General features: G+C 47.9%; 1 protein-coding gene across 1 annotated transcript in view; it reads left to right on the plus strand.

The window, feature by feature from the left end:
- ABCA13 (ATP binding cassette subfamily A member 13) overlaps positions 1 to 14,379 on the plus strand; it is a 262,933-nt gene that overhangs the window by 142,318 nt on the left and 106,236 nt on the right. Inside the window, 4 exon segments of the mRNA XM_029233962.1 lie at positions 394 to 466; positions 2,304 to 2,422; positions 4,154 to 4,241; positions 9,110 to 9,245. Of these exon segments, the coding sequence (XP_029089795.1) occupies positions 394 to 466; positions 2,304 to 2,422; positions 4,154 to 4,241; positions 9,110 to 9,245 (416 nt within the window).

The following is a 14,379-nucleotide window of genomic DNA, read 5'->3' on the forward strand; positions in this document are numbered from 1 at the left end:
ATTCAATTACAGTGTCACACGATGAAAAGGAATTAGCAACTACCTGTGTTTATTAATTGCTACACTGGTGCTGAGGGCTCCTGGTTTAGCCACCAGGAGCCCCAAGGTTCACGACAGCCCCCCGAGTCCCTGCTGAAGGTCCCAGGAGCCTCGGTGATACATTCAATGCACGAACAGAGTGAGCATCATTTAATATAATGGAAATATTGTCATTGCAATAGAACGTTATCCTCAGATTAACAGCTCAAGCTGTGAAAACAAATGTGAACGCTTGGCCTTCTGCAGTGCGAGATGTTGCTCTCATGAGCTGTGCTCCAGTCTGGGGGATGCTTTCATGGGAATACAGCAGCTCTGTGATCTCAGGATCATCCCATCTCTCCTTCGCTGTGTCAGGGGGAATTCTTCCTGCTGGTGCATGGACCCCTTCTTCTCTCACCCAGAAGTCCAGGAGTCCTGCGGCTACCTGGTAGGTTTCCACCGTGTTTTTTATTTCTAAAAAGTCTAAACCTCAAGGAACAAAGATGAGTTCACCCCCATCTGAAAAACCTTCACTTTTGTTAACTAAATGAACTTTTGAACTAAATGACCTTTAGGGTTACTCGATTAGCTGCTCCTTGGAAAGGTGTTGTGACATGGTTTCCAGTGTGGTCCTCCTGTTCATTGCCCACTGGTCATGATCGGTGACTGTCCAGCAGTGTTCACGAAGCAAACAATCTTCTCCAATTAATGCTGAGGAAGCTAGGATTGCCCTTTGGGGGGAAATTTCCCAGAATTTCAAGGCAGGATGACCTCAAGCTCTTGTTGTATTTTTATTTGAGTTTTGAGAGCTAGATTTTAAAAGCTAAGATAGCACTAGGCTCTTCTAACTATGGTTGATCAGTACAAGAGCACACGGAAGTGGGTTTTCCCCTGTCTAGTCTGCGGAGGAGAAAGGAGTGAAACTTATATGGAAAACTGGCTGGAACTCATTTCAAAGGAAATCTCAAAAGGCAATTCATAAAAGGCACAGGCCTGTGAGCCACAATCAGCAAGCTGATATGGCAATCTTAATTTACTGAAAAAGGAAAAGCGAAATCTTAATTGAAATTCAGGATCTATTAAGAAAACGGCCACTTGAACATGTTGACATGGCCTTTCTGTTTAGTGGCCTGTGGGAAACACTCCTCCTAATAGTTTAGTGACTTTAGGAAGTCTTCCTTTCAATGGACCTGGTCTGCTTTCTTCTCCTAGACCAAATGTCTGGATGTAAGTGAGGCAGTTACACAGCAGTGAGGGGGATGTCCAGGTGTGACCCACCAGAGACTATTGACTGGTGCTCCTTTGCAGTGACCAGCTGTTCTGCTCAAGTTCTTTTAGGACACAGTGATTTATTTCTTCCCCGTCTTGTTTATTCCATTAACTCATGAACCCTGTAAATTTTCACTCCATGCTCTTATTCTGTGGCTTTGATCTAATCATCCTGTTAGACTGGTACCTTTTGTTACCAGCTCCCTAAAATTTACTGGAACGAGATTGAGTGTCAGTGGCAGAGGAATGAATGAACAAGTACCAAGTAGTTGATGTGAATTCACTGCAACTCACGTGAACCTCATGTGAGACCTCAGTGATATGTGTGCAAGAAGAAAAGCATTTCCCATGAAAAAGCTCCATAGCCAAAGCAGCTTCAGAAATGCCAGATAAAGCCCTGGTTAACAGGTCTCTTTGCTGTAGCTCTTGCAAGATGCTGTTATCATGTATGAATCATTACACAAGGGGTGGAAAAGATGCAGCTTTTCCTGCAAATGACTCAACTGAAAAATCCGTTTTTTTGTGGCATTGTGTGCTTGGGCAGAAATTGTGGTCCCTGTGTTAGGAGTCAGAGGCCCTCAGGAAGGGGAGTCGGGGTGGTCCCTGCTTGGCAAATATTTCCTGATTCTAAGCCTGTGAGGCATTTAGGGAAGAAACACGTTCCTTTGAATTTTTTGCCCATCATCCTCTGACTCTCTTTCTGGTTCGTCAAATGCGAGGTCACCCCAGTGAAAACATTTTTCACCTTTTGAGTTCTTACAAATCTGCCCAAGCTTACATACAGGAAAATGTTGGGAAGTTCCCAAATCTGACAGCAAAGGTTGCAGTGGAATTCTAGCATAGTTCTCAAATGTACCAACAGGTGACTCTTAAAGAGATTTGAGGACACGTAAAGAGCCATTGATGATTCATTGAAAACGTGACAGCTAGGAAAAGTCACGTTTACTTTAATGTCAGTAAACCTGTGTGTGGGTTATGAATAAGCTTCTACTTGACATCTTTGGAAACAATTGCAGAAGTGCCCCAGTGGAAGCACCAGGGCTCCCTACCTGACCAACCGCCTGGGCCACAGGCTGCTCAACCTCTCCGGCCTCCCCCTGGAGGAGTATTTGCTGGCGCCGGAGGAAAAACCAAGGTGGGTTTGAAACCGGCGCTGGCTCTTCCCTGTTTCCAGAATTACTTCAGAAATCTGAGTGTTTCAAATGCTGATGCTCTTCAAAACTCAGAAGTCTAGTACCAGCTTTGATGCTCATAAGAATTCCAAAGAAATGCTGCAGGCCTTAATCAGATTCCTCCTGCTGACTTTCTCTCTTGCCCTGGGGGAATCCCGTCCATGGAGAGTCACCTGGGGAGACAGACGCAGCTTGAGAGCTTTAGAGAATGAGCCCAGAGATGTTAACAGCATAATGAAATAATGGTCTCCCTGGCGTCTTAAGATTCCTCTCCTGCGATTTTGGGGAAAGCTTTCATTCTGTGCTGCATTTCCGTGAGCCTAAGAGGGTGAATCCAGGTTGAGGGGGTAGGGATGAGCTTCTCATTGCTTTGAATTGAAATCACGTTTACCACCCCATCAAATTTCCTGAGACCCCAACGCAAAATCATTGCATGGTGTGTCCAAGGTCCCTGAAACAACCCCCTTGCCCCCAGGCTCTCTTTATCTCTGGTCCTTCCTGGACCATCTCCGGCCCCCACTGAACTTTGCCTGAATCTCCCCTGCTGCCCACTCCTCAGGTCTTTAAACACATCCCAGAATCTCTGCGTTTTGCAGGTTGGAGTTTGTGTGGCCAGGACTTAGAATAGTATCTGTCATGCAAAAGACACTCAATCAATGTCTCTGAAATGAGTGAATGGATGCATGAGTTAAATGGAGCCGGGTGGGAATGCCTCCTTATTCCTGTGCCCCAAAATTTCTGCTGAGAGTCCGGGCACGACGGCGGACGTTTGTTTTTCAAGCTCCTTTTATCAGAGACTGGGAGACAAAGTTTAATATGTGTTTTTATTTCTAAGGTCCAATATTTTTAGAAGCTTCATGAGTGCCAGATACTACACAGCCCAAGGAATAGGGAGACACAAGATGTAATTCCCACCTGTTAGAGGCTCACAGACCTGCATAAGAGATAAATTAGCAAGAAGACAGTTAAAACCCAGTGTAGCAATTGACACTGTACCCGCGAGAGACTCACGGAGCCTCAGAAGAGATAAACTAGCAAGAAGACAGTACCTACCCAGAGTAGCAATTGACAGGGTACCCGGGAGAGTCTCATGGAGCCACATAAGAGACAAACTAGCAGGAATACAGTTAAAAGCCAGAGTAGCAATTGACACGGTACCGGTGAGAGACTCACGGAGCTGCATAAGAGATAAGCTAGCAGGAAGACAGTTAAAACCCAGATTAGCAATTGACACAATAAGTGGAAATGTAGGGTATTGTGAGGACCCCGAAGAGAAGGAAATACACCCCAATCAAAGAAGCCGGGGATGCCTTCCTGAAGGAGGCCTTGTTGCACTGAGGATTAAAGAAGCAAGAGTAGGAAAGAGAAGACAATTCAAAACAGGGTAACTCAGAAGAGCCCCACAGACTAAGTGATTCTAATAGCTGATTTGTAGGAGAAACAACAATTAATTAAAATAACCGTGGTGCAGGGGACCACAGCCGTGTCCTTACATGGCATGTGTTTCCTAACACGTTGGTAAGTTCGGAGCGGCCAGGCCACGTCCTCCTGCAGGCTGAGCCCCGTGAGACCACGACACGGAGCCTGGGGGCTCAGCACCTGCTGTTCTATGACCAGTGGGTGGGGGAGGCCCTCTGTTAGGAAGGCCTGGTGCTGCCTGGTTCAAACACTAACACCGCCTTTACTGTCAGCAGGCTTGGAGGATGGTCTTTTGGAGTGAGAATCCCTGATTAAGTTCAAGACGCACATTCAAATATATCAAAACCCAGAACTTTGGCAAAGGTAATATTTTTTCTTTTTTTTTTTTTCTTCTTGTTTTAGAAAGCAGTCAGATAAACTTGCTTTGTAAATACCTTTGTGGGTGCAGGCGGAATCAAACCAAATCCCGGTGTTTTTACTGAGAAATAAAACCAGTTGTTCATAAACATTCCCTTGAAAGAGAAAATGAATTTACTTTTAGTTTTCCTTTAGGCTGTATAGAAATATATGAAATAGGTCACTGTCTTTTGTTATGATCAGAATGCACCTGATGGATCTAAAGCAAATGAGAGAATAATCTGTGTTTAAAGACGTTTGTTGTCAGGATGATGGTGATCTGGATACGTGCACTTAAATTCCTCCTCTTCCTGGTGGCTGGATGGACCCAGAGCTGGATGGACACAAAAAGAATGGTGGACTCCTCCCAGGGGCTGGATTTTCAAGCCCTGCGGAGACTGTCCCTGTGAATGAGGAAAGTTTCCCTGGCATCACCAAAAGTGGCTGGGAGGGAAGGAGGGCTGGGATAGAGGAAAGATGCCCTTACCCACCAGCGGGAACTTAGAAGCGGTGAATCAGGACAGGTTTCTCCAAGGAAAGAAGTCAGTACAACCTTAAGATGGGAAAATATCCGAAGCTTCCAGTCTTCGGCGATTGGGGAAATAGTTGTCTGGTGTCGGCCCCGACTGAGAGAAAAATTGGGAGAGAGTAGATCCTGGGAGTGAAGTGTCTGCTTGTAAACCTGTCATATCACTAATGAAATGTCCCTACCTTGTGCTGGGCCTTCATGGTTCCTGGGGACATGGAAAAGCTTATCAACATCTGGGCTTGTGCCTGGTGCAGGCTTACTCATTGGAATAAATGTTCTTTACAGGTTTTCACAATGTAAAATTGTGAATTTCCCTGAGGAAAATGCTAACATTCATACTTCACGATGCAATTCCAGAAAAAAGTGTTAACAGTCGTATTTCACAACATAATCCCTGATGAAAAATTTTAGTCCCCGTGTGGACTTTTCAGAAGCCCCTCTTCCAGCTGAGATTTGCTCAGACCTCTTACCTTGTGGGTCACACGCGTGAGATTTATAGCTTAATACAAAAATATCAAGATTCATAGCTTGATAGAAAAATAAACTAAAATACGTTTGCTGGCTTTTGAACACGGGATGTGGCTGTTATTAAAATCAACCCAATTTGTAGAAGGAATCTACTCATTTCCTCTCAGAACATTTTAACTTTCTAATCTGTCCAAATCCCAAGCCCTCTCTTGACAGTGGGCTGTCGTGTCCTTGCTTTCAGGGTCCGGGGTCTCCCTGCATCTCTGCTTCTGTGATGAGGGCACAGGATCCCTGTGTCTCCCTGGCACCTGTTCTTTTCTCTCTTTATTTGTCTTCTGGATTGACATGTTTGACTAGTGACTTCTGCAGCTTTTAATGTTGTTTGATGTGGACTTGGCCAGGCACAGGCGTGCAAGCCAATGGTATGCAGCCCTCTGGGGATGGAGCTTCTTTCCAGGAAGCCCAGTAGTCATGATACCGCACTGGCTGCAAAGGGCGTCTGTTGTCTGAAATCCCTATAGCACTGTTGGTGGTTGATATCGTGTCAGATTATTGCATTAACCTTTCAGTAATTAGCCACCAGCCTTTAACTTTGGCCTTTGGGGTACAGCCATAAGACATGGAGTGATTTTCATGGTCTTTCTGAGGAGAAAATGGACAATTTGCATAGGAACAGGTTTAATACTTATAAATTCATTGTATTGTAGAATGTCTCTCGTGGAACCTTTATGAGTTATTTCATTCACATCTTGAGTGTTAGACTGGTTTAATTAAACACCCTCTAGAAGGTATGCACTCCAGTTAAAAAGGCCAAACTCCTGGTGTTTGGCATTCGTTCTATTCTGACATAGACTTTTAGCCATTTAAATATCCATCCAGTGATTTTTTTTCCTACAGTTACTCATTTGCCTTTCTGAGGAACTGTTACTCGGGATCCTGAGATGGAAGGCCTGTTCTGAGGTGTCAGGATGTGTCCCTAAAAGGAGGCTGACTCCCTCCTTCGGTTACTGGATTTCACTGTGTCCTGACTTACGGGCCGGCAGGGAGGGAAATCCCACAACTTACTTCCAGAGAATGGTCCAGTATTTCAGGGAAGCATTCTTGGAAGAGAAAAAAAGAAAAAGAAAAGCTCTTCCTTTGAACTGTGCTTAACCTTAAATGTTAATTTAAAGGTCATTATGAAACATCTATTGCTTAAAGAATTTATAAAATTTCTCCCAAGCGAAGGTCAATTTATAGAAGAACCAAAATGAAGTTCAGAGTGTTCCTTGAAACTCAGTGCGCCAGTCACCCATCACCAGAAAGATGCTGTAGGGCGGGCAGTCACGGCCAACAGGGCCGTTGGCATCTGGCCTTCACAGAGCAGGGCTCAGCAAAGGCCTCGCTCCCGGGGGTGGGGAGGTGTCCCCAGCCAGACCCCGCCGGCCCCCTGGGACTGTCCTCACGACCACATCCTCGGTGCCCCTGACTCTGCCGGGCGCTTCGCCCATCTTCCCTGACAGCCACGGGTGGAGATTTGGAAACAGGCCATTGGAGCAACTCCTTGCCAGTCTCCTTCCTGTAGAGAGCTGGCCTGGAGCCCTCTCGGTCCAGCGTGGCAGCGCCCTTGCCCTCTGACTTCGCCCCCATGAAGCACCCGGGCCTTTCCATCATCTCACTGAGGTCCACAGGCTGCATCGTGGATCCTGTTAGATCAGGCTGCACCCTCTGGAGTTAATCACTGGTATTTGGTGAAGTCAGGGTTCTCCGGGTTCAACCCCTTCGTCCCCTGAGAGGGTCACTCAACACCACCCCTCCGTCAGCAACTGTCACAGAGTTTCACGGCCACACCTGTGACTTGGTCTCTATACTGAGGCGTCCCTCTCGACCTTGGGCCTGGAGACTGGGGACCTGGGCGGAGAGGTTTGCTGGCTGCTGGCCTTGGTGGGCATGGCGGTGGGGACCCAGTCCTGGCGGCCAGGCTGGGCGCTACAGTGACAGCAGAGGCGTAGGGGCTGAGCCTGGGCCAGAGGGAGGACATCGGAGTCCCTCAGCCAAGGACGTAGAAGAAGCGGGGCATAAACGGGACCTGACACAAAAGCCACAAGCCCACGGGGAGGGGCTGCAGGGTGCCCAGGATCCCGGGTACCCCAGCTGCCCCACTCCAGTTTCCACGTTTTTATACAGTGTCATTCTTAAGCTGGAAAAAAATATCTCCCTGCTTTTAAAACAAAAATTAAAACAAACAAATGAAACAAAACAACATCTGAAGACCCCAGATCCAGGGCAAAGACTACCATTGCCTTTTTCATACATTTCCCTCCAGTGAAGCAGTTACAGGAGCCAAGATTGGGGGTCGGGAGGTCATGGACCGTGGTCCTGGGGGTTCCCGTCCACACGCCGGGGTTCCGACTGTATCAGCCTGCCCCTTGACTTTAACAGAGGCTTGCGCTTGTATCCTTTCCAAAAACACGGCTAGATCCTCAGTGTCAGCACATCTGTGGCTGTGTGGGGTTGAGGTGGGAGCACCAGGGGCCCGGCCCAGGCCTGCAGGACCCAGGGTCGCTGTGCCGGGCACAGGAGCGGGTGAATATACTGGCAGGCGACCTCAGTGCAGGGAGAGCTGCCCCGTCAGGGACACCCACACTTTTCCCTGCTTTTCAGAATCGCGTGTCGGAATTGCACACACTGCGAATCTGTGGCGGCTTTTGTTACCAGTCTCAGATCCACCTGGATGCCCCGGGTCTGTGGATAGTTGGTCTCAAGTGGCATTTCTTCTTCCTTGGAGTTGGGAAGAATGACTGCTAAGGTTTCCCTGAACCTAAGAAAATATTTGAAGAAGGGGGTGTGTAGTGACAGCTGCCGTGAAAGAGGGAAGGGGTCTGCTGCTTCCTGCCTTGCCTGGTGATGTGGGCTCTCCGAGAAATAACTGGGGTCGCTGTCCTGTGTAGACTGGCATTTTCATGAGTGGTAGCCCAGCTGTCCCCGTGAACACAGGACCCTGGCGGAAAATGACTGGTCACCCTGTGACGAGAGTGGGGGGATTGGGTCGGAAGCCGAGGGACTTGTGATGTGGCCCTGACTTTGCACAAACTGTGAGAACCTACGCAGCCTCCTTCGAGCATGAACTTGCTGGGGAGCAGCTCTAGTCCCACAAAGAAGGTTGTCTGTCACAGAAGGTGGTATCATCTAGAGAAGTGAACTTGAATTAGGGTCAGAATTTGCCAGTTGATTCATTATACCTCTTAAAGACACTCACCAGCATTCCAAACTGAGTACATTTAAAAAGTTTTTATTAAAGTATTGATCTTTTGAAATATAGATACTGATGGTTCAATTAGTAATTTTTATGCTACTTCTTATTTCAATGTTAATAGCATTGTCTGTCTCCTATTTCTGCTTCACCTTTCTCCTGCCTGACAGGCCTGCTGCCTTATTCTCCACGCTCAGCAAATGTTCACTTCAATTTATTTTGAGAAATAACGTTCCACATTCAGTTATTAATTTGAAAGTAATCATTTTTTTCTTATCATTTGCTTGCTTTTAATTTGCAGGTCAAATTTCATTAGCTTATCAACTGAGAAAGAAAAAAAATGATGGTCTTAGATCCCCTTTTTGCTGTGAGAATATAATTATAGAGCAACACTCAGCATTTGTTCTGCGGAAAATTAATCTATTTTTAGCCGTAAATTATATGCTGGAGATAAATACAAAATTAGCAGGCTGGAATTCACCGCTCACGAGCAGCCATGCAGGACCACTACTCCGAGGCCTGCGTTCAGGTGCTGGTGAAGGTAGTTTACGTGTGTTCCTCGCATCCAAGAACCGCATGAATAGACTTCACAACTACTTTCGTGAGGGCCATTAAGTCCTCTTTCTTTTTTGGGTGTGGTACAATCAGAAGGGCTTTCATTCCCTGCCATCCTACCTAAGTCATCTCAACAACCTTATTTTGTGAAGGCTCTTACCCCCTGTGGCAGACTGCAGGCAGTACGGTAAAGTTATTTTTAATGCGGTTTGTAATTCAGTACTTTCCAAAGACAGTGTTTTTAAAAGGGAAAGAAACAGAGGAATTCTGAATAGGGACGTGAAGCGTGATGAGAGTTTTCTGCTGGCAGCCAGTCCATGTAGAAACGGGTACAGATTGGGAGGCCCGGGCTGCTTTTGTGTGTGTGTGTCTTTCGGTGTCTTTACCTTCCTGGAAGTTGTGACCTCAGGTGACTGGAGAGTTCGCTCCTAGCGACTTAGCATCTTCCAGAAGCAAGAAGAATTTCTCTCTTTTAAAAGACACTATCGTACAGAAAACTGTTATAGATGACCCAGATCACCATTATTGTTGGGAAGGTGATCATAATTTATCATAATTTACTTTATGCTGAGCCCTCAACTCATAAGTTATCTGTGTTGACTTTGGATTCACTACCTGTGCTTTCTTATTTCTTACCCGTGTAAATGACACAGGTGCATTTCTGGAACCCAGAGTGAATTTACTGGTTTAAGGGGATGTTATATGTCTCATTTGGGTGGGCTAAGTTGTAATTTATCAAATTCATTCAGTTCTTTAAAAAATAAAGAAAGCAAACAGGTGTATAAATACCAGCAGGCCATAGCCATCATAATTTATTCACAAGATACATTTGTCGAATCATTAATTCACATAGAAATAAATGCTAAGCGATTACCCCAATATGCTATGACTTTACCCCAGCCTTGTCTTATTCTTCCATATTTGTTTTCCCTTCTCCACCATTCTTTTTTGTTTTTTTTTTTTTTGGCTGCGTTGGTCTTCATTGCTGTGCGTGGGCTTTCTCTAGTTGTGGTGAGCGGGGGCTACTCTTCGTTGCGGTGTGTGGGCTTCTAATTGCGGTGGTTTCTCTTGTTGCGGAGCACGGGCTCTAGGCGCACGGGCTTCAGTAGCTGTGGCTCTCGGGCTCTAGAGCGCAGGCTCGGTAGTTGTGGTGCACAGGCTTAGTTGCTCCGCGGCATGTGGGATCTTCCCGGACCAGGCTCGAACCCATGTCCCCTGCATTGGCAGGAGGATTCTTAACCACTGCGCCACCAGGGAAGTCCCTCCACCAATTTTTAAAATAAAACATTTAATTATTTTGTGGCACTGTAATTGTTTTGGAATGACAGTAAGTAATATGAAAATGTGTATGCCCAAGTAAAGTACAAAAGAGCATAAAGTTGTATGGATGAGGGAGAGCAGAGTGATGTTTGTTGTGTCTGAAATGTCTGAGGGGCATTAGATATTTTTATATCCATGGTCTCATTTAGTCTTTGTGGCATTTTTGTAAGGTAGGTGCTATTTGCCTCCTTCACTGACTAGAAAACTGAGGCTCAGAGGAATTGCCCACCGGCTGTGGCTCTGAGAAGGTTGAGTGAGCGGGCCTTGGTTTGATTCCAGGTCCAGCTGATAACACAGCCTTTGCTTTTCTACTGCAATGAACTGAGAGGGCGCTTCTGATGGGCACGGATAGGACATGCTTTGTGGAGGGGGGTCACTAACACTGGACCTAACACATCAGCAAACGTTTGATCGACGTCAGGAAGCTACTGTGGGTACTAGTGCTGATGTGAGAGAAATCCGAGTATCTGTTCGGGTTCCGTGGGGAAGTACGGTTTGACCTCATTGTGAGGGTCATTGTAGAGAGACATTGTTGAGGGGGTGTCTGAGGCCACATTCTGTTTGACCTTGACTGTCAGAGGGAGGAAGCTGGCCTTTAATTAATAGGCAGCAGATAGGCTTTGTCTGCAGTTGAGAATGAGGATGACGCCGTCCCAGGAATATCTTAGGAAGAATAATCTGGATCCACGTGGTAAAGGGAGGGTCCCTGCTGCAACCATGGGACCTGTCGGAAGGATGCCACTCACAGTCTAGAGGTGGCCCAGGCAAGGCCAGGATGCATCGGGGCAAACAGTGAAATTGTCAAGTTCAAACAGGTGGGAGAAAAGGTTGGGGCTTTGGGGATAGGGAAAGGAAGAAAAATAAAGAACCTGACACAAAGAAGTTTAGAGTAAGAGTTTAAAGGGTTAAAATGTAAACGTGAGCTTTTAAGAATGAAGGACTTTGTGGTCAGCGCTGACGACCTGAGAAATGATTCAGGAGAAGAAGACGGAGAAAGGGATTTATACAGGTTCCGAGGTGGTGGGTTTCATGTTAGATGAAAATAAGTGTGTGGCGCGATTCATAGAACTGGAGAAACAAGGTCAGGAGAGGGTCCTGAGTAAACCATTTAGCCTGAACCTTCACACAGGTGGTAGGTTCCGCTGGTCCTCTGGTCAGATCCTACCATGGTCGAAGCTGCAGAGACAGGAGGCTGGGGCGGGGAAGGAGGCAGAGGGGCTGCAGCCCCCCTGAGGCGGGAGGGTCTCGACACGGAGTCCAGGGGGAGGCAGAGGTCAGGAAGAGCAGAAAAATTGTCCCAAGTTCCAGAATCTCCAGGGAGAACGAGGATGTGGTGCCTGGGGCGTTGGCTTCTGTGGGGCTGGCGACATGCAGACGGGATGGGGTGGAAGGAGGTGGGAGAGGCTCTTCCAGGGATTTAGGAAGCCAGGTGGGTAAACTCTGCTTTGCGGGAGGTCAGTGAAGAAGGGCGAGCGGGGAAGCGTGTGTACGTGTGTGTAGCATAAGGAGAGCTTGGACCTGGGAACAGCGTTGACTGGCCCGCAGGTGTCTGCCAGTTGTGTCTCGTCTGCCCTGTTTCCCAGACGTTCCTGGTGAAGCTCGGCTGAGAAACACCCACTGGTAGGAGTGGACTTCGTGTTCCGTTGTTGGAAAGTTGTGTCGACTTGAAAAAGACATGTATTCTCAGCTACTGGAAACTTCTTTAACAGTATTTTATTCATGTCAACCTTCCGATTCCCCTTGGCGTGTGTGTGCAGCCCTCATGAGAAGGAGGGTCTGTGCAGTAAATCGGGAGCGTGCAGGTCGCAGCCCCGAGGGAGAACACGTGGTGACTTACTATCCGAGTGTTGAGTAAGGGCTCCGATGAGCAGGGCTCCTCACGTGCCTTGGGGCCCATCTGCCATGGGCGGACATGGAACTGTTAGCTTAGCCATCATGATGAAACAAGCACTCACGGGCCGTGGGACTTGGGCAGAGCCTGTGTTGTGGGCCCAGCAGCCCGGGGACGGGGCTCAGTGGGCATCCTGGCAACAAGGCCGAAGGAACCGCTTTGCAGACGACATGCCCTGCTGCTCGTCCCTGCAGTCCTGTGCCGGGGCCCCAGCACACCTGGACGTCCCTGCCTTAGATGGAGGGACTTTCTGAGCCCTGACCCAGCCAGGCCACGCTGCGGAGCCCCAGCGACTGTGCAGCTTGTCAGGGCCCCCGATTTTAAGCGTAAAACTCAACGTCAAGCAGGTTACTAGCCCAGCCAGCATTGGAATCATTGTTAAATCCGCTAGGAGGCTGGAGCAGCCCTGACTGAAGAGACGTGCTCGTGCAGTGACCCTCCAGGTTGAGTCTTCCAGCTGCGTGAGTCCACGTGCAGGCCGGGTGTCCTGTTCCACGGCCATCAAAGGTGGCCAAGACGCCCATGGGTTATAGGCGTGGACGCGGCCTTAGTTCACCCAGGGGTGGGGGACACAGAGTATGTGTCACCTTAGAGGCTTTGTTCTCATGTCAGCGGGTTAGTCACACGTGATGTCATGAAATGATATATTTCCGGGTCCCAAGGGAAATGAAAGGCCCGTTGAGGGCACACCCGCAACCTTGATGGCTTCTTCCTGTGCCTTGCACGGCTAGTCGGCGAGTCTCTCTGCCCTCGGGACCCCGAATCGGCACGTTTCAGTCGCTTCACCACCTGCTCCTGCACAGCCTCTTGGCAGGTGCCTGGGGTCCCATGTGCCCCCAACCCCACGGCGTCACATGCCCCAGTGCCCAGGGCCACCCGCAGAGCACGGCCCTCAGCTCACGCACCCCCGGCTTCCTGTATCTGCTGTAGCCGAATAAAAGGCTCCTCCCTGAGACCTGCACCCCCGCTCCACTCCTGTCTGGCCTGGAAGCCCCCCTCCAGCCTCCCCCAAAACTGCTTCACCCCTCCCCCCGCGTGCAGCCTCTGGCCCACAGGCCCCTTGCTGTCTCTCCAGGTGTCCCCTCTGTGCTAACCACAGGTCCCGGCTCCCTTGATCTGTTTGTCACACCCTCCTGGAAGAAACAATAATAATTGATAATAATAATGAAAATCCCCAAACCCAAACCCAGGTTCAGTCCCGCTTGCCCGTCACAGGCCACCTCACCTCATGCTTCAATCTTGTGTGCACGTATGAGTCCCCCCTATTCTGGGTGCTCCCCTTGGGCAGCGTTTTTGTTAAGATTCCACTGATATTGATTCAAGAATAAAGACACAGTAAAGATGCTGACACGTTGCTGGGAGGAGGCGTTTCTAAAGTGGTGAAATTGTCCTTGCCCCATATTCAGGGCACCAGGGGTCACGTTTCCTCCCGTGACACAGGCCATCTTCTCACGTGCTGCCGACCTGTCACTGCACCCACTCCCGCCGTGCTCCCCGTCGGTGCAGCCAGAATGTCACCCCGACGACCTGCCGCCCCCGGGGGCCTGGATCCTGCTCTGCCTCTGTCCAGAGTCCCTCTCCCACCCTTCTTCACCTTAAGCATTTCTGCTCAACTTTCTACATTAAAACACCTTTACTGAGGTAGGATTGACATAGAACAACTTGTAAATATTAATATACACACCTTGATGAGTCTGGGATAAGTATACACCCTGAAACCATCATCACAATCAGGGTCATAATATTTCCTTTGCCTCCAAAAGTTTCCTTCTGCCCCATCCATCTGTCTGTCTATCATCTATCTATCTATTATCTATCTATCATCTATCTATCTAACATCTATCTACCTATATCATCTATCCATCTAGAGTCTATCATCTATCTATCTATCTATCTATCTATCATCTATCTATATCATCTATCTATCTAGAGTCTATCTATCTAGCTGGCATCTATCTTTCTAGCATCTATCTATCTATCTATATCATCTATCCATCTAGAGTCTATATCTATCTATCTAGCATCTATCTGTCTAGCATCTATCTATCTATATCGTCTGTCCATCTAGAGTCTATCTATCTATTTATCTATCTATTTTGTGAAAAGAAAC

Source organism: Monodon monoceros, unplaced genomic scaffold (genome assembly GCF_005190385.1).
Source record: "Monodon monoceros isolate NGI ecotype Baffin Bay Population unplaced genomic scaffold, NGI_Narwhal_1 Super_Scaffold_2, whole genome shotgun sequence".
NCBI lineage: Eukaryota > Metazoa > Chordata > Mammalia > Artiodactyla > Monodontidae > Monodon > Monodon monoceros.